The 19,609-nt window shown below is 38.4% G+C and overlaps 1 protein-coding gene and 1 non-coding gene across 2 annotated transcripts; both read right to left on the reverse strand.

Moving 5' to 3' along the window:
• Positions 1 to 912: 912 nt before the first annotated feature.
• Positions 913 to 12,081, reverse strand: Dnaja1 (DnaJ heat shock protein family (Hsp40) member A1). Its single transcript, XM_046457219.2, has 9 exons — positions 11,925 to 12,081; positions 10,678 to 10,819; positions 10,370 to 10,547; positions 8,124 to 8,228; positions 7,767 to 7,994; positions 3,795 to 3,909; positions 2,315 to 2,430; positions 1,957 to 2,057; positions 913 to 1,297 (listed from the first exon to the last, which is right to left on the reverse strand). The coding sequence occupies exons 2-9, from the start codon at positions 10,807 to 10,809 to the stop codon at positions 1,079 to 1,081; spliced, it is 1,194 nt and encodes a 397-aa protein (XP_046313175.1). The 5' UTR covers positions 10,810 to 10,819; positions 11,925 to 12,081; the 3' UTR covers positions 913 to 1,078.
• Positions 7,129 to 7,298, reverse strand: LOC124101467 (U1 spliceosomal RNA). The gene has a single exon (XR_006854619.1). It is a non-coding gene; the product is annotated as a U1 spliceosomal RNA (small nuclear RNA).
• Positions 12,082 to 19,609: the final 7,528 nt, after the last annotated feature.

Below are 19,609 nucleotides of genomic sequence, written 5' to 3' on the forward strand. Positions count from 1 at the left end.
AGCTATGTATCTTAATTAAAATCTAATGCTTTCATGATCTGAGGGGGAAAAAAAAAAGCTTGTAGTGACACACTGGAAATGCTTTGTAATCAGTATATTAAGGAGACATTCATACATTTCAAGAATTGCTTAAATTCTGATATCCAGATTTAAGCATGTGAACATATGATGACTTTTAAACATACAGTTAAAGCTATTCATCATATTTGCTAGACTACCAACATCAAATTACAGTTACTTTGGAGCATAAGTCAAATGGTTTAAGCCTGTAACATACCTAAGGAACACCTTCCTATATTATACATGCAAACTACTTTTCCATGTATAGGTCTGGATTTCACTACCAGGGCTTACCATGGTCCAAAGAGAAGGGAAAAATGTAACCAGGACTGGTCAACACAGTTTTGTATATATGTGTATGTATATATATATATTTTAAAAGATGGCACAATAGAAGGGAATGCAATTCTACAAGTGCAAGCCCTTAAGAAGCAGCATATAATGATAAACCCCATCTTTTGAAAGGTATCATTTCTTTCACTGATACCAGAAGCAAAATTATACATTATGTCACCTTCAAGTAAGTTGAGGCAATAGAATGCAGAGTCATCACAAGAGTCCCACTTAATACAAATAACTAGACAGACCAACACTCCTCTACAAATTAAGTTTTCTTTTTCTGATTGCAAGTTAAATACAGACTTTTAATTTTATAGCTTAACAATGAAGGGTCATACACTGAAATCAACACATATACCTAGTATTTCAGTCTAAGTTTGTCCACATACACAGCTGAAATCAATTACAAGGTATGGCCTAACAGATGCTAGGGGAACTTTTTTAAAAGTAGTTTTTACAGGTATCAAACAACTTCTTGCACACTGAAGTCATCATACATACAGGGCAAAGTCAGAGCTTTTATATTTGCGTTTATTCTTCATTTAACTTTTAAAACACTACTATAATTGAATATTAAAACAAAAACAATAGCAAGTAGTGAGCATATTATGATTATAGTCCTTCACTCATTCACTACTGCATATGAAATGCCTGCAGTGAGTGTTATTCACTGGCCCCATTAAGAGGTTTGACACTGAACACCACCTCTGGGATGATGTTCATCATCCTCATATGCTTCTCCATTATAATGGCGCCGTCTTTCCTGATTTGGATCAAAGTCCACCAGTTCTACCTGATCCATCTCATCAGTCTCTTCCACTTCCTTCCTCTCAGGTAGGAGTTTTTCCAGCAAAGAGAGTTTGTCAGGAGACAGAAAGCCATTTTCAGGAAAGTTTACCTACAAAAAGAAATTTATTAATTCAATTTCATTATTAGCTTCTTCAAGTATCATGGACTCATTTTCCCCAGAAAAACAATTTTTAAACGAATATGTCAAAGGTCAATACTGTGAACCCCAGTTTAAGAATTTTGACAAAAGTCAGGTCTTTTTTGTTCTTGCTGTACTGGGATCAAACCGAGGACCCTGTGTATATTGGGCCAAGTGTTAATCTACATACCAAACTTCTAAAGAAAAATTTGAGACAGAAGATCTAAGTTGCCCAGGCTGGGCTTGCATATGTGATCTCCTGCCACAGTCTCATGAATAATTGGTAAGCATGTGCTAATACAACAAGCAAAAGCCAGGTCTTCAAAACAAAAAACGCTGGTTATAGCACTGCTTCACTCAGCAAACAGATATTTAAAACATAAGAATCCACCCTCAGAAACATTTAATCCTCCTTAAGAGATTAACAAAGCTCTTTTGACTTTAAAAAGGTCATCCCTTTCTTAATGATGCAAATAAACCCATCCCCAACTTGTTATTAAGTAACAATAAGATCAATATATATCTTTTTATGCAAGGGGGAAATGAGATTATTTGGCACTCAGAAAATGTTAATTCTAATCAATGATTAAGCTAACCATTCTCAAATACCCTAGAGTATTATAGCTTACCTTAAACTCGATGATTAGGCGACCCTTTTCATATGGTCTACGATAAATTGGCATACCTTCATTTAGCACACACTTTATATCTCCATGCTTGACAATCTGACCTAAAAACATCAAAGTCAAGTTCTAAGTATGGCTATATTTTTACATGGCAAGGAAAACAATAAAGGAAATGTCCTAACTGATAGTTCATTTATGAGGCAGAACAATCCTAGTCTCTTCTGTTTATGACCTTATCAACCTAGGGAAGGATATATAATAGAGGAAGTAAAAATACCAGTTATCTCCAAGTGCCTCTACTTCTTAGTTATTAGGAGATTAGGAAAACTAGAATAGGGAAAAACTCATCTAGTTACCATACCTGGATGAGAGGTGATGACTATGGTTCGATTATCAAGAGTAGATATTGGCTTCTGGAAGCCACATAATGCTTCCACCAGCTGTATGTCCATACACATGAAAAGGTCTTCTCCTCGTCTATATCAATGCAAACATGGCACATATTTACATCTTTCAAACTACCAATGATTAAAAGTACCAGAGTGGGCAACTGCTTTCTTCTTTTTAAACATTTTTTTGGGTACCAGGGATTGAACTCAGGGACACTCAACCATTGAGCTACATCCCCAGCCCTATTTTGTATTTTATTTAAGAGACAGGGTCTCACCGAGTTGCTTAGTGCCTCGCTGTTGCTGAGGCTAGCTTTGAACTCGTGATCCTCCTGCCTCAGGCTCCCGAGCCACTGGGATTATAGGCATGCACCTCGCTGCTTTCTTCTTGAACGATGCAGTTCACATACAGTAACCCCTCCCAATCCCCCTAAAAATGGAACAGAGCTAAGAACTGGGAACAGCAGTTCCTGGACAAGGCTTTAAAATCCTTCCACACATTCTGGTAACCTGTACCACTTAACATTTAAAATAAAGTTTCTTGGAAAAGAAAAAAATTCTCATAAGAATGAGGTTTAAAGAAAGCAAATACAGGGCTGGGGCTGTGGCTCAATGATAGAGCACTGGCCTGGCACTGGATTTGATCCTTAGCACCACATAAAAATCAGTAAAATAAAGGCATTGTATCCATCTACAACGGATTAAAAAACATTTTTTAAAGAAGTAAAAAAAAAAAAAAAAAGTAAAAAAGTAAATAAATAAAAAGAAAGCAAATATACATCAGGAACAGAAAACATTACAGTGTATAAATTTAAACAGACCTGGGCTGGGTCCTAGATTATTTAGGCTCTGTGAAATTAAATAATGGAGACAACAGATTTCAAGGAATAGTAAGAATTTCCTTATTGATGTCATCCTGAACTCGTCAGCATTCCTCATTATTTTTGAGACATTTGTGAAACACCACCCCACATAATCCATTCTAAACCAGTTCTTTGAAGATGTTGTCCCCAATCCTATTATCAGTCTCTCATGTTTCAGCGATGGATATATTTAATATGTTCACTGTTAACGATCAACTTTCTTGTGTTTCAACATAAGTTCATCATAAACTCAATGTTAAATATTTTATAGCAGTAGACCTGAATTTACATACACCTGAGCCCAAACTTCTCTTTTGAGATAGTTTTAGATAGTTACACTTAAAAGCAACTCAATATATCACTAACTCAGGATTGAAAACTGGTGAAAGCACTATGACCTTATGACTGAGGGTAAAATTTTGTCTAGGGATGTTTCCCTCCAAGCACCCACTCATGCTCATAGAAAACATCTCCTAATTGAAATACACCTTTTAAGTTTCAGATTAGGATTTCCAGAAATAACGTTCTAAGGGAAGCTCCTTTAAATATAAAAACAACCAAATATACAATATGTCATTTAAGTATTTACCGAGTAAAAACAGCATGGTCCTTCTGATCTAACACAATGATAATATCTCCTGGTTCCAGTCCTGGCTCTTGGTCTCCTTCACCATGGAATGTTATCTTTTGTCCATCTTTCATGCCTAAAAACAAGAGAACAACATGTACTTTTGCTGAATATCCATCCATCACTGAGGTGAGAACTGCAAAATTTACTAAAACACACAGATTTGTTTGTGTATACATGAAAAACAAATGCTAAAATCTTGTGGATGGTAAATTATCAGAGAAATGTCTAATGACTTCTTAATCAGTTCAGTTTGTTACTAAAGAAAGCTATCAAATAGAAAACAAACTCTAGAAGCAAACAGACAAGACTTCAAAGCTCAGAGCTGCTATTTAGTGGCTGGACTACTCTGGGGAACTAAGTTGCATAACCTCTCTAAGTTTCAACTTTCCCAAAGAGACACCTAACTCATTAGAGCTTTTGAGAGGATTTAAGTAAAAAACGCCTATGCTATCACATTAAGGGAGGAAAAAAAAAAAAGGGACAGGGCCATCAAGTTATACACAAAAGTACAAAGCAACTGTGCAAACTGCTCCCCACCCCAAAATACCTAGGCCAGTACCAAACTGGCAGATGGTAAACATTATAGCCAATAAATGTTAATTACTTCCACTATCACATTTAAGAATCTTTTCCAAGAGGCTTGCATCATGGCCCAGTGGTAGAGCACTTGCCTAGCATGTGAGGCACTGGGTTTGATTCTCAGCATCGCATACAAATAAATGAATAAAATAAAGGTCCATCAACATCTTAAAAAAAAAATTTAAAACAAGGCTTTTTCAAGTTATTTATATTAAGTCTAACAGTAATAAATCAACTTTCTTTTCACTATTGTACCATTTATAATAGAGTATCTAGATATAAACTAAAAATATTTAATATGTGCAATATTGGGTCTAAGGGTATAGCTTGATGGTAGAACACTTGTTTGGCATATGCATGCAAGGCTCTGGTTTCGATCCTTCAATACTACAGCAATAAAAATACTACTGGGAAGGGGGGAAGAGGTTTAGTGGCCAATGTCAAAAACACAGATGGGGGCCTGGGGATATAGGTCAGTTGGTAGAGTGCTTGCCTCACATGCATAAGGCTCTGGGTTCAATCCCCAGCACCACCCCCCCAAAAGAAAAAACACAGGGAAGACGATTTTCCAGCAGGATATTTTTAAAAAGATCAGTATTTTTACTGATTCTCCTCAACTTCTATTCCTCTCTGCCCCATATACTTTAGTTCAGTAAAGGCTATAACATCTCTAACAACTAATGATTACCAAGGTCACTGAACATAAACAATTGTGATTCCACATTTTAGAAATAAGCATACATATGCATACATAAACGTCCACTCCATACAAATACAGTCAACAGTACAATGGATTTCCATAGATTAATCGAGATTCCATGGTTAACCTATCATTAATATTTTATGTATTGTACTTCCACATGTTCTCCCCACGTTATTCTGAAGCAAAATTAATCCATAAATACTCCAGTATGGACTTAAAACCAATACCGATCAGTACTGACAAAATTTAATAATCTGTCTTTAAACTATATACTAGCAAAGTAATTGTCTTGTTACATCAGTAAAACAGTTAAATTCAGCTAATTTTTCTTGGTTGTTCTCAATGTAAAGAGCACACCATTAATAGCATCATTTGCAATCAATGCTCTAAGTATATATTGCTGTGTTTAAGAGAAGACATCAAACTAAAGAGAAAAACTCAGCACAAACCCTATTCATCATGGGCCAGTTAAATTCATTTGTAAATCAAATTTATAAAAATACGTAAAAGTTACCTGGTTAATTAAAAATTTTTGTGAGAGGGCAGTTACCATGATTTACATGATAGACTTTATATATATATATATTTATTCTACATCTTCCCGATAATATATATAACTATAGTTATACCTTGATTGGCCAGGGAAGCCAATATTAAAACACCACAGAAATACCAATTTCTACTTCTTCCTGATAATATATATATATATATATATAACTATAGTTATACCTTGATACCAGCAGGAAACTGGTCCTTGATCTGGCTCAAACACCAAAACTGAGGATGCTAAAGTCCCTTATACAATAAAATGATGTAGCATTTGCATATAACCTATGCACATCTTCCTGCACACTTAATCATGTCTAAATTACTTGTAACATAGTACAATTAAGTTGCAAATAGTTTTTGTATTACATTGTTTTAAGAAGCGATGACAAGGGGGGAAAAAATCTATACATATTCAGTACAATGAATATTGTACTGAATATATATTGTATTGAATATATACAGTCCCCAAATATTTTCAACCCAAAGTTGGCTAAATCTGCAGATGCACAACAAAGGGTAACTTTAATATAACTACTTAATTAATGTGAGTTGTATATTACTATGGAAAGATGCTCATACTATCAGTTCCAGTTTGACAGGTACAATACTAGTTTCATTTTATAAAAGCACTCTGAAAGAGATTATTACCATAATGTTGACTGTTTCACAGAATTACACATAACCAATTTTTCTCTGGGGTTATACATATTTCTAAAATGAACATGCATTGCTGTAATACATCTAAAATTTTAAAATAAACCAACAAAATTAAGAGAATGACAAAAATAGTTTAATCTTAAAATGCATAAATATAAAAAAGTTACATAGTTATAACCTAGAGCCCAATAGGTAGAAACTGAGAGGGATAGCATAAAACTTCAAAAGCCAAAAAACCAGAATGAGTCATCTAAATCCTTACAAATCAATTAAGAAACGGAACATTATGACAGGCATGGTAGCATACACCTACAGTACCAGTTAGTCACAAGACTGAGGCAGGGGGATGGCTTAAGCCCAGGGGTTTGATGGCACCTGGGCAACACATTGAGATGTTTTTCAAAGAAAACGGGGCAAAGAAAAAAGGGAACAAGAAATTCAGCATTTTAATACAATAATGGAGAAGAGTCAATTAAGAAGTGGACAAATAAGAACATTTAAACATGTTCTTAAGATGAATTTTTTTTTGATAATACAATTTTCTTTATTAAAAATAATTTACAGCATCAGTAACATATACACAATTGTCATCAACTGAACTTTGCCTCCAATATATTTCTATACAATACTTAACATTATTGAACTTAAAACTGCTATACTGTTTTGTTGGCTTTTAAATAATAGACAATGATTTATAGATACATGAGATATATGGTTCTATAGCCACATATTGTGTGTAAAATTGATAGAAACATCAGCACTGTCACCCTTTAGGGGGAAAAAAATCAAAACAAAAAAACACTAAGAAAGCCAAAGTCCATCCCCTTCCCCCCCCACTTTTTATACTCCAAATCAAACTAAGATAAGGCATTTGGGGAAATCGCAGGGGTCAGCACATCCGGAGTGCAATGGATAAGCCTCGCCCTGGGAAAACCACCTTCCTGATCATGGTATCTCCCCTGCCAGGTAAGTATCTTAAGATGAATTTTAACGAGGCCATTCTTCATTTAAACCTTTCTCTCCTCCCAAATCCTTAAAAGTATGCATATCTTTTAATCTAATAATTCTTAAAGATATTAAGAATGGGTACACAGCTTAACTGTAATTTAATTTTAAAAGGTCAAAAGAATTCTGGTGCAACAGGAATTAAGTTTGCATGGGACATTATTCAATCACTTATGCCAGAAAAATGACCCTCTTACATTGAAGGGTTTCTGAATCTTCCTAATTAATAACAGTGCCTTTTTTTTTTTTTAAGATGTTGATGGACCTTTAGTTTATTCATTTATTTTCATGTGGTGCTGAGAATTGAACCAAGTGCCTCACACATGCTAGACAAGCACTTTACTATTGTGCCACAACCCCACCTATAAAAACAGTATATATTTTTAAATAGTATTATTAAACTTGCCATGGAATTTCCTCTAGGGATCAGAACTCACCTTTGTCAATATGAACTTCCAGAATCTTCTTCTCTCGAACTATCTTCCTTCCATTGCAGCTTTTACATCTATCTTTAGGACTGATCCGTTCCCCATGGCCCTGGCACTCCATGCACACAGACTGAATTTGCTGAACCATTCCAGGTCCTATCTGATGAATTCTTATTTGCATTCCAGTACCTCGGCAGTTGGGACAGCACTCTACTGCTCCTTTCTTACCACCTCGGCCTTAAAGTGTTTAAAAGAAATTTATGTGTAAGTTTAGCAACAGATACAGTAATGCACATCTGTCAAGTTTTACCTATTCAGTCTTTAGCTCCATTTTCAGTTATGTAAAGGAATGTTAAAAGATCATACCTTCACATTTGTCACAAATCACATTCTTTTGCAGAGCCAGTTTTCTTGTTGCACCATTATATAAGTCTTCTAATGTTACTGAGAGCTGGTGCACAACGTTTTTACCTAGAACAAAACACTACTCATTAAAAATCCATCTAAAATGCTATTATCTTATGTTGAAGGCACTATAAAAATTGGTAAAGAATAATGAAAAATGAGCCTCCTAAGGATCCATCACCAGTTGAGCACCTATTCACAGAATGTTTACCACATTATCACATGTGATCGTGGAACTGTGATAAAATTACAGATGAGGAAAATTGGGTCAGAGACTCACATGCCCAAGGACACAGATATACTATCTTAGAAATATGGCAATCAAAGATATTACCTCCAAATTCAAGGTTAGCTAAGTAAGCTCATTTCACAAATAATTCAAATACGTATTTCTGTGCCAATGTTTTCTTTGAAGCTTTCACTCAGTGACATTGAGCAACAGAGTCAATTACTTCATCCAAAATTCTTTAGCACAGTAAATTCCTACCAGTCAAGATTGGACAGGGAAGCCAATTAAGACACCACTGAAATATCAATTTCTACTTCTTCCCGATTCAGTAGGAACAGCACATTTACCACTGGGCCAGCGCTGGTTGTTTTAAAGGATAAATTTATCATACCCTTCATAACTGCATTGCTCAACAGAACTTTCTGCAGTAATGGAAATGTTTTAGTTGTACTGTCCAGTATAGCAGCCACTAGTCACATGTGTTTAGTGGGCCCATAAAAGTGTGATGACTACTTCAACTGAAGAATTGCATTTTCTCTTTTATCCCAAATTAATACAAATTTAAAGATCTCCAGGTGGCCTGAGGCTTCAAAGGAGTGTCACACATTACTTTCATATTAGAACAGGGAGTAGAGTTTTGAGATCACATAAGGACAGTATGACAACAGAAATAAAACCATTTCCCAATGGTTAGTTAATAAGTTTCTAGCTAATGATTCCACAAGGACTTTATCCACTGCAACACTATTGCCTTATGCATGACTGAAAAAAGTTCTCAAACTCTTTTCTGGACAATATGCCTATTGAACATTTTAACTTCCTAAATAGAATGTGAAGCATTAACAACTATATCCTTCTGCTCCTAGCTATATCTTTGGGTTCTATTATCACAAACAGTCCATGTAGTTGGTTATGGCATGCTGAAAGCCACCCTTTTCATCAACCTTTTTACAGTACTGGGGACTGAATTCAGGAACCTTCTTCTACCTCTGTGCTACACACCCAAGCCCTTCTTCAATTTGAATCAGGATCTTGCTAAGTTGCTCATGCAGGCCTGGGAGGCTTGTGATGCTCCTGCCTCAGTCCCCAAGTATCTAGAATTACAGGAATATATCACCATTCTCAGCTCACTGTAACTTTTATGTGGAAAGTACAGGCAAGGAAAAAGTAAAAGTTTCTAGAGTTTGGTCAAGTGATAAATTTTAGGCCAATTCTTTATTTTAAAAAAGATAAAAACTACAAATACTTTTCTGTATGACAAACCATCTAATGGTTTATTAAACAAGTGATTCTGGGTTTCTGATTTTGTTTTTAGTAAACTATTAACATAATCCTCTCCTGAAGACCCGTATATAAAAACATCTGCCCTTGCTTGTATAAACTACACAGGGAACAAAGTGAGATTGTCTTCTCTTGACTGGAACACTTATTCCATGTACAGCCTACAGATCACTTTTCTGCTAAATAGTCAATGTACATATTTTGAGAAAACAAAGATGAATCAAGATTAAAAAGATAATGGGCTATATAGTCAATGAGCCTATGTTTTCAATGCTACCTCTACTGTTCCTTTTGCTATGAGCTTGGATAATTTATTTCTGAACTTTAATAACTCACCTGACTGAAAAAGGCACATACCATGGGTTCCAAGGCACAGGAACCAAATAAGATTTGCAAAGCGTTTTAAAACTATGTTGCTATGCTTTGTTCCTTAATTAATGTTTGGTAACCTGAGGGAGTTGGATGTATCCAACCAAGGGCTTTAAAAGCACTCATTTGTTACCATTTGATTGGCTTAGCTATTTTTAGTTACACAAAATCTCATTTATAAAATTACACCAGAAATCAAACAGAAGCAGTTTATGGGTCAATCTACAACATTATACCAACAAGTCAACAAGCATTTAAAAGGAGTGATTTCTCAAAAATTTGTTTGATCAACAGCTAATGAAACTTGCTGCATGTAGATCTTTCTTACCTCTCCTTTCTCTCTGCATCCTTCCTCCTCCTCCAAAAAACATATCAAAGATGTCCATGGGGGAGCCAAAACCACCACCTGCTCCACCCTCCTTAATTGCCTGTTCTCCTCCTTTGTCATATAATTCCCTTTTCTTGGCATCAGAGAGAACTTCATAAGCTTGAGAAATCTGTTTAAACTATTTGAGAAAAGGAGAGTCAATTTTCTTAAAAACAACAACAACAACAACAACAAGCTCAATTTCAGACAGAAATAGAAACACTTTACATATCGGCAAAGAACTACTCAGATGTTCACAAGTTACTTGCCTTTTCTCCTTCATTTGGATTCTTATCAGGGTGGTACTTCAAGGCCAGTTTTCTGTAGGCCTTTTTTAATTCTTCCTGGGTGGCATTGGGTTTGACCCCCAAAACATCATAGTAAGTGGTTTCTTTCACCATTTTCTACAGCCTGAAATAAAAATGCAATTTTAATCAGCTTTCAGCTGGTAGTTTTTAATTAGTAAAGTCAAGAGTAGGGCACAGCAAACTGTTACTTTGTTAAATCTGATTTTAAAAACACCACCTCCGCTAAACTTCACAGAAATGTAACAGTTCCTGATAATTCAGCTACAAGTTCTAGTTAACTAAATGTAAGCGAAAAATCATCAAGGAATTCAAAAGCGTTCTAGCAGCTGGTTCCTTCTCTCCCACACTACAGCTTCCGTAGTGTTAACACGACTGTAATCTGGATTCTTGTGTTCTCCCTTCCCCCTGAGGTGGTGACAACAGTAATCAAAAGGGGCACTAATAGATTCACTCCATTGATTACATTTTCACTGTCTTTACACTGATAAACGCCATACACCATCCCCAAGACCCCGAGGTACATGCGGTGAGGGAGGGGTTTATGGAACTGGTTCCAGAAAGCAAGCCCCCCCCACCGCCGAGTCACAATTATTTGGGAAGGAGCGCTTAACTATATTTTTGTCACATTGCTTAAAACCTCCCTACTTTCACAGCCGAACCCCTCTCGCCCCTCAGGTGAGCGTAGTTAATCGTCCTTAGGTTCCCCCCTGCACTTGGCGCCGACTGTGAAGGTTTCCTTCCTTTCTCCCTCCCACCCAGGATCGAAGGGGCGGAGGGGGAAGCCCAGCCCTCAACAAAGAGAGGGAGGGGAGACAGGAGAAGCGAAAGCAGCAGCCTCGCTCGGCTCCTCCCGCAGCCCCTCGCCCCTGCCTCACTCCTGCGCGTGCGCGCAGAGTTGCCCACCCGGAGCGAGCGCGGGCGGAGGGGCGCGGGGGCGCGCACGGAGGGGAAACCCAAGGCTGCTCCTTGGAGAGCTTAGGCTGGGTGGGGGAGGCTCAAAAAATGTCTTGGACCCTCTCCCTACGACCTGGGAATAGGTTGCCGGGGCACCACACCGGCCCTCCAAAAAATGGAATTATGGATCTAGGAACCGACAACCCTCCCGCCCACGCGGAGCCAACCGCCTCCCAACTGCGGCTCCATCCAGCTTCCTGGTGCCGCCAACAGCGTTAGCTAGGAGACAGAGGAGCGCGAGGGCTGAAACTCACCGGTGAGCGGGCTGGGGCCGTTGTGAGGGAGTGGGAAGGAGCGCGTAACTGTGTGCAGCCGGGGCAGCCGCCGCTCCTCCGCCTCTCACCGAGCGTTCTGGAAAGTTCCGCCCGGCGCGCCGCAGCCGTCGTCTTTTGTAGCCGGGCTGGGGCGCGTCACTCGCCGGAAGTCCCGCCCCTTCAGCCCCTGCCGCCGCCCCGCGGTTACCCGGCAACGGCGCGGGGGCGCTAGGGCCGGGAAGGGCTGTGCCGAACGGCCTTGTGGGGAAGGGTGCAAGCCCGGGTTCCCGAGGCTCGTGGAATCTTCTGGAGCCCTTAACTCCGCTGTGCGGGCTAGGAAATACTGATGTCTCCTGCTGGAGCCGGTATGGCCTCGGAGCGGTGTGATTCTGAGGCAATTTGGGGTTCCAAATCAGTGGGGTCACCGTTCAGGAGGACCAGGAAGGGATCGGGTACAGGGTCCTGGAAAGGAGCTGTGTTCAGAAGGGGAGCCTTTTGGAACAAAGCGCGGCACCCAGCCCCCGGCGCCTCCTTCGCTCTTTTCGGCGTGTTTAATCGCTTTAGTTCTGAGCCCGGAGGTTCTAGAAACTCGCCAAGCAAGGCGGGCCTAGTCCCAGACCAAGCTCACACAGGCTTGCCTCTTGCTCTTTTCCACGCGCAGCTCAGAGCTTCGTAGTTCACCAGACTGCGGGTTCCTAGACACTCGTTATATCAGCGTCCGACCTTGCAGGCTCCTGGATCTTGCTGGTTGCTTTGTGTCGAGGACAGGTATCCTGGGGCTGAACAGGGAGAGGATTGGAAAACCTTGATGCAAAGAGAACTATGGATTGTGGTCAAATTTCCCCCCAGTTTGAGTAATAGCAATAAAGGCTGTTAACAAATTAATTATTCGACATCACTTTTAAGTCGCACCGGTCAGTTAACCAGGATTTGCAGTCTGTAAAGTGAGTCTTTAGACTTTCAAATATTATGACAGAAACATAGTGAGAAATGGAGTCTGTCTACCTTATTCAACAACACAACAAATACAGTATCTACCACCGAAGAAACTGGAGAGACAAAGTTAAAAATACCCGATTCACTTTAGACTTTAGGCTTAGACTTTAGGGTGGAGCCAAATGAGTCAAAGAACTGAAAGAGAAACTACAATAGAGGTCAGCACAGGGGAGGTTCCTGTTTTCAGATAGATCAGGTAGAGTTTTGCTATGAAGTTGGCAATTGAGGTGAGTTTTGAAGAAGGGAGAAAGTATAAAGGACAAGGCAAAAGGGAAGACTAAAGTGGTGGAATATGTTTTTAGAAAATTGCAAGCAATTGTAGCCATAGCTAAGGGAACTGAATTGGTTCAAAGCTAGTTGGGAACACCTTCATCTCTTGGAATATCTTGACTAAGCTAAAGATTTTGAACCTTACCTTGGAAGTATCCCATGCTACCTCTTCCACCTTCTCTCTTAATTTGAACTGTTATTTCATTCACACAGAACTATCTTCAGTTTTGCAAACTACTTTTTTTTACCTCTGTGCTTTTGTTTTGCCTGACAAACACTTTAGGTGTTACCTTCTCAAGTATCACCTTTGGTATAATTTTTTTTTTCCTTTAACACTTTTAAGTGAAAATCTAATACTGCCAGGCATCATACTAGGGCTTGGTAATATAGAAATTCTGTTTAAGTTGCTGGGTGGGGTTGCTCAGTGACTCGGGAAGCTGAGGGCAGGAAGAAGGCAAGTTCTAGGCCGGCCTCAGCAACTTAGGGGAGAACCTCTCTCAAAATAAAAAGGGCTGAGGATGTAGTTCAGTGGTAAAACACCCCTGGGTCCAATCCCCAGTACCAAGGAAAAAAAAGTCATGGTCCCTGCCTTGAAGAAACTCAGCACATAGGAAACCAGAAACATGAAGGAGTATAGTGTGATAGGTGATAATAAAAGTAAACTGACATGTTTAGTAGAAAAGGGGAGTCTTGCACCAACAAGTACTCAGATGAACATCTGAGGCAGAGAACAGCAAGTGTGAAAAAATGAAAAATTAGTAGAGAACAATAGTTAAATATCGTCAATGGTGTTATAGTCCTAAAGTTCCTACTTTTTACTATAACATGAGCTATGCATCTGTGAATCTAATGTTGGTTAAGCATATGAACCAGGAGTTTTTACAGTAAGATCACCATGTTTGGTGTTTTGTAAATGTTGCCATCATTTAGATGACCATTGTTTAGTGTTTGTTTCTCCCTCAGGAACCCAATGAAATTCCTACTACTTGAGAAAGGTGCAAGTATGATTCCAGCATAAAAATACCTCCTTCAGACTGCCAACATAAGACTATGATATCTGACATTGAAAATACATTTCATGTTTACAAACTCATTTATTGGGAATTCCTCATTTGAACAATACAATAAAGGTCATAAATTTTTTTTTTTTTAAAGAAAAAATGTACTTTTTACTTGAACTGTATGTGTGGAGACTGTTTTTGAAAGATACACTGAAATATGTAATATGGTTACACGTGGGGGTGCTGACTGGGTAGAAGTGGATGGGAGGAAGAGATTTCACAATTTACCATTGTGTAAATTCTGAATTTTTAATTCATTTGAATGTAGTGCTTGTTTAAAAAATTAAAAAAGAATAACATCCCCTTTTTATTATATAAGCTTTGAATTAGTAACTTGTCAACCTCACCCAAAGTTAGATAATTCTTAGTTGCTTTAAAAACTATCATTAAGGCTTGGGAGGCTGAGGCAGGAGGATTGCAAGTTCAAATCCAGCCTAGTCAACTTAATGAGGCCATAAACAACAAAAACAAACAAACAAAATCCAAGCAAGGGATGTGGCTCAGTGGTTAAGTGCCCCTGGGTTCATTCCCTGGTACCGCCCCCCACCCCCAAAGCTATCATTAGTGCTGGGAATGTAGCTCACTGATAAACATGTAAGCTAAGCATTCACTAAAAAGCACAAAACCCCCCAAATACCTATCATTACATATTTTGACTTTTTTTCTTAATAGATTTCAATGATGTAGAAAATGTACTTATGAATATTCTTTTTCAGTCATAGAAATTAACATTTTTAAGAAGCAAACTCAGTGGTAGAGTGCTTGCCTAACATGTGAGAGTCCCAGGTTTAATCCCCAGCACTGCTGTAAAGAAAAGAAAAAAGAAAAACATTCTTATTTACATAAAATATAAAAACATTAGCAATAACTTTATATATGATCTTTTTTGTATAGAAGTGGGATCATATTGCCAACCTATAATCCCAAGGATTTGGGAGGCTGAGGCAGGAGGATTGCAAGTTTAAGGCCAACCTGGGAACCTTAGGGAGACTCCCAAAAGAAAAAATAAAAAGGGCTGGGAATTCACCTCCATGGGAAAGCACCCCTGAGTTCAATCCCCAGTACCACCAAGGAAAAAGAGAAAAAAAAGGGATCATATTACACATGATGTTTACAATTTGCCTTTTACACTTTATTGTCTTTTTATTGTTAGGATAAATAAATCTACCTTGTCTTTTTTTGAAAACTTCATAATATATAGTATGACTATTCCCATTGATGAACATTTCAGCAATTTCCAGTGTTCTACAAACACTTTGTTGTTGCAGTGCTGGGGAGTGAACCAAGGCATGCTCTACCGCTGAATTACATCCTTAGCCTTTTAAATATTTTATTTTGAGACAAGGTCTTTCTGTGTTGCCCAGGCTGGCCTTGAACATACTCTCCTCCTGCCTTGGCTTCCTGAGTCACTAGGATGACAGGCATATGCCCAGCTATATTGGCACTTTTATGTTAGGGATTGTTGATATTAGTCTGTGACACATTACAGTTATTGCCTTTAGTGTATTAGGTTTTCATTTAATGTCTATATATATATATATTTTGGCCATTTAAAGTTTATAAGGCTAAGTAAAAGCCACATTTCATTGGGATACTTTGCAACTTTCAATAAATTGTATGGCTAGATCATAAGTGTCCATGGAGTTTAACTGGAGATGACTATAGCCATGGCAGGAGCCAAGTCATAAGGGCTTGGGCACTATACTAAGAAGTTTGAATTATATTTTAAAACTTCTGAAAGTTTTTTTTTTTCCTGTGGTGCTGGGGATAGAATCTTGGGCTTCTTGTATGCAAAACAAGCACTCTATCATTGAGCCCCCAGCCCAAGTTTTTTTTTTTTTTTTTTTTTTTCAAATTGCTTTAAAGGTGAAAGATAGGTCTGAGAATATAGCTCAGTAGTATAGCATGGGCTTAGCACGTGGAAGGCCTTGAGTTCAATCTGCAGCACTAAAAAGGAAGAGAAAAGGGTGAGGGATATAAAGAGTAATGCATTCTGTTTTAGCCTAATTTAAGAATGCACAATGCAGACAGAGTAGTAGTATTTAAAAAGAAAAAAAAATTTGGTAGTGTAGACAGACAGAATGCCTTTATTTTATTTGTTTATTTTTATGTATCGCTAAGGATTGAATCCAGTGCCTCACACATGCCAGGCAGACATTCTGCCACTGAGCTACAGCCCCAACCCCAGAGTAGTATTCTTTTTAAGATCTAGCCTGATAGCTGAAATATTTAATAGTAAACATAGGTACACTTGGTGTACTTTTTCCTTTCTTTTAAAGAAAAATTATGTGATCCTCCATGGTGGCATATGTCTCTAATCTTAGCTACTTGGGAAGATGAGGCAGGAAGACCACAAATTTGAGACTAGCCTCAGCAACTTGGTGAGATCCTATCTAAAAATAGAAAGGACTGGGTTGTAGCTCAGTGGCAGAATGCTTGCCTAGTATGTTCGAGACCCTGGGCTCAATTCTTAGTATTGCCAAAAAATTATCTATTAAACTAATTATTATTATGTTTTTATCTGGCTGCAGTGGCCCAAGCTTGTAATCCCAGTGACTTGGGAGTCTAAGGCAGTAGGATCTCAAATTCTAAGCTAGCCTCAGCAATTTAATGAGGCCCTAAGCAATTTAGGAAGATCCTGTTTTTAAGAAGGTGATCCTCAGCTGAGGGCTGTGGCACATACCTGAATATCAGTGGCTCTGGAGGCTGAGACAGGAGGATCATGAGTTTAAGGCCAGCCTCAGCAAAAAGTGAGGTGCTAAGCAACTCAGTGAAACCCTGTCTCTAAATAAAATACAAAATAGAGTTGGTGATGTGGCTCAGTGGTCAAGTGCCCCTGTGTTCAATCCTTGGTACGTTCTCCCCCCCCCCAAAAAAAAAAGATGATGCTTCTGCCTCAACCTCCTGAGTGTCTGGGATTACAGGTGTGTTCCATTGTGCCCAGCAACAAAATGACTTTTAATATCACTGACAAATCTTAGGCACTTAGTCTGCATAAATGAAACTCCTTAATCCTATTTGGCATCATTTATTTCAATAATTCAGTTAGTGGTAATTTGTGTATATACATCTTCCAGATAATTATTTTGATTCTGCTCACTTTGCTATCAAATATCTTCTAGGTAAAGTTGGATATTCCATCTGAATTTCCTTCTCTGCACATAAATTCTGATATAGATGTTAATGGTTTTGTCCCATAATCTTTTTGTGAGAAAAAAATTGATGAAAGGGAACTCGTGGCAATAGCTTCAATTTACTGTAAATAATTTCTGTGGTGTTCCCTAAATCCATGCTATGACACTAATTTCTACAAGATTTTTAAAAAGTATCTTGCATTTGGCAACCACCTAATTTTGAAGATTGATGTATTATGAATAAACTCTACAACATCCTCAGTGAAGCAAAGAACAGCAAAAAACAACAACAACAACAACAAAAAACACCTCAAGCAGTGACCCCAGCGCAGTGATTTCTAATGCTTTATTTTAAAATTATTATCATTATTTTGTGGAACTGGGGAATGAACCCAGGACTTTGTGCATGCTAGGTAAGCACTACCAGTGAGTTACAGCCTTAGTTTTTTTTTTTTTTTTTTTTGGAGAGAGGAGAGAGAGAGAGAGAATTTTTTTAATATTTATTCTTTAGTTTTTCGGTGGACACAACATCTTTACTTGTATGTGGTGCTGAGGATCAAACTGTGCATGCCAGGCGAGCGCGTGACCGCTTGAGCCACATCCCCAGCCCCAGGTTTTAGTTCTTTTAACTTTTTGTTAAGAGAGGGTTTTGCAGGGCTCGGGATGTGGCTCAAGTAGCGCGCTCGCCTGGCATGCGTGCAGCCCAGGTTTGATCCTCAGCACCACATACAAACAATGATGTTGTGTCTGCCAAAAACTAAAAAATAAATATTCTCTCTCTCTCTTAGCAAAACCCTCCCTCTCTCTCTCTCTCTCTCTTTTTTTTTTTTATGTTGCTCAGACTGGCTTGATTTTGTCCTCCTCCTGCCTTAGCCTCCAGAGTAACTGAAATTACGGGTGAATGCCCCTATGCCCAACTTCTCTAATGCTTTTGACTAATTTATAAGCTCTGTCATGGTCCTACATCACCCTATGGACACAACTTTATCTTTGCATTTATATATATATACTATATTATAAACATTGAAGATAATGAAAATGCCTTCTTCCAAAAGAATTAAGAGCCACTTCCAAACACACATGCAAAAACCAAAACAAACGAAACAACCACACACCCCAAGATGCTGTAAATTGAAAGTGTGAAGAATGAAGAAATTTGAAAGACATGGTCAGAGACAACATAAAACCAGAGGCAAAACTAAATATGCATATAGAAATGATCTTCATATTTACCACAGCTGAGCCATGAATTTGTCTCTAAGCAGACAACATCATTGGTCCTACAATTCATGACGTATGAAAATAAAAAACAGGATTGGGGATATAGCTCAGTTGAAAGAGTGCTTGCCTCACATGCACAAGGCCCTGGGTTCAATCCCCAGCACCACAAAAATAAAACAAAAACAAACCCTCTTATTCTGGAGAAGTAAAACTATTCCTGGAAGTAAGATCAGATTGGAATGTCTCCCAGAAATGCCTGTGAAGAGCACATTGTGTTATATGAGGAGCAGTGTTCTTGACAGTGTTCCTGACTAGATGACCAGTTCAGAGGGATGCTTCTTACAGCCTGATGGCAGCACAACAAAAGGCAATTCACTAGGATAAAGCAATGCTTTTGAAGTGGAGGGCTGTCTTGATGATCATGGCTTAATGTTTTATCTTGAGCATCTAGCACAGTGATTGGCAGATAGTAGGTATCAAAAAAGTGTTAATGTCTAAAGGAGAAGATCCAGTTCAAAGACTTCTTCTAGAAGACTTCTGTGATTATCAAGACCTGAAGTCCTGCTTCTGCAATCTGCATCTCTTTTGTAGCTATTAAGGGAATATTTCTTTATTGTTGGATTAGCTACCATTTTAATGCTAAATTACTCATATTTTCTCCAAATATGGGAGGGAGACCAGCATTGTTTTTATGTGTGTGCCTACACACTTGCTGGTGGTGATAGCATTGAAAAGTACTGTTCTTATCCAACTGAGAGGTCAGCCTTCAGGTAACCGTGAATTATATTTAGACTCCTGAATCCAGGATGTTCCTCAGAGCAAAAGCAGGTCTGGTAATGGTACCAAAGTTGGCCTTTGCTGTCAGTCTCGATGTGAGCATCAGGAAGACCCAACCACGAGTCATAGTAACATTAAAAGGGATTTAGCACTGAGCTAAGCAGCTACTGACTCAGAGCTATTTATAGTCCTGTTGGGAGACTGGGGTTGGGCTAAGCTCACAGGA

The sequence above is a fragment of the Marmota monax genome, unplaced genomic scaffold (assembly GCF_021218885.2).
Source record: "Marmota monax isolate L192 unplaced genomic scaffold, Marmota_monax_Labrador192_F-V1.1 WCK01_AAM20220418_F8-fsc00069, whole genome shotgun sequence".
In the NCBI taxonomy this organism is placed as follows: domain Eukaryota; kingdom Metazoa; phylum Chordata; class Mammalia; order Rodentia; family Sciuridae; genus Marmota; species Marmota monax.

Bases quoted from the DNA above. Each gene is read 5' to 3' on its own strand.
- Dnaja1 (XM_046457219.2), bottom strand. From the start codon at position 10,809: ATGGTGAAAGAAACCACTTACTATGATGTTTTGGGGGTCAAACCCAAT. The intron at 3,910-7,766 runs GTGAGTTCTGAT...TCTTGTTTTTAG, and splicing joins GGAAGTTCATATTGACAAAG to GCATGAAAGATGGACAAAAG. The intron at 2,058-2,314 runs GTATGGTAACTA...TGATGTTTTTAG, and splicing joins AGTCATCACCTCTCATCCAG to GTCAGATTGTCAAGCATGGA.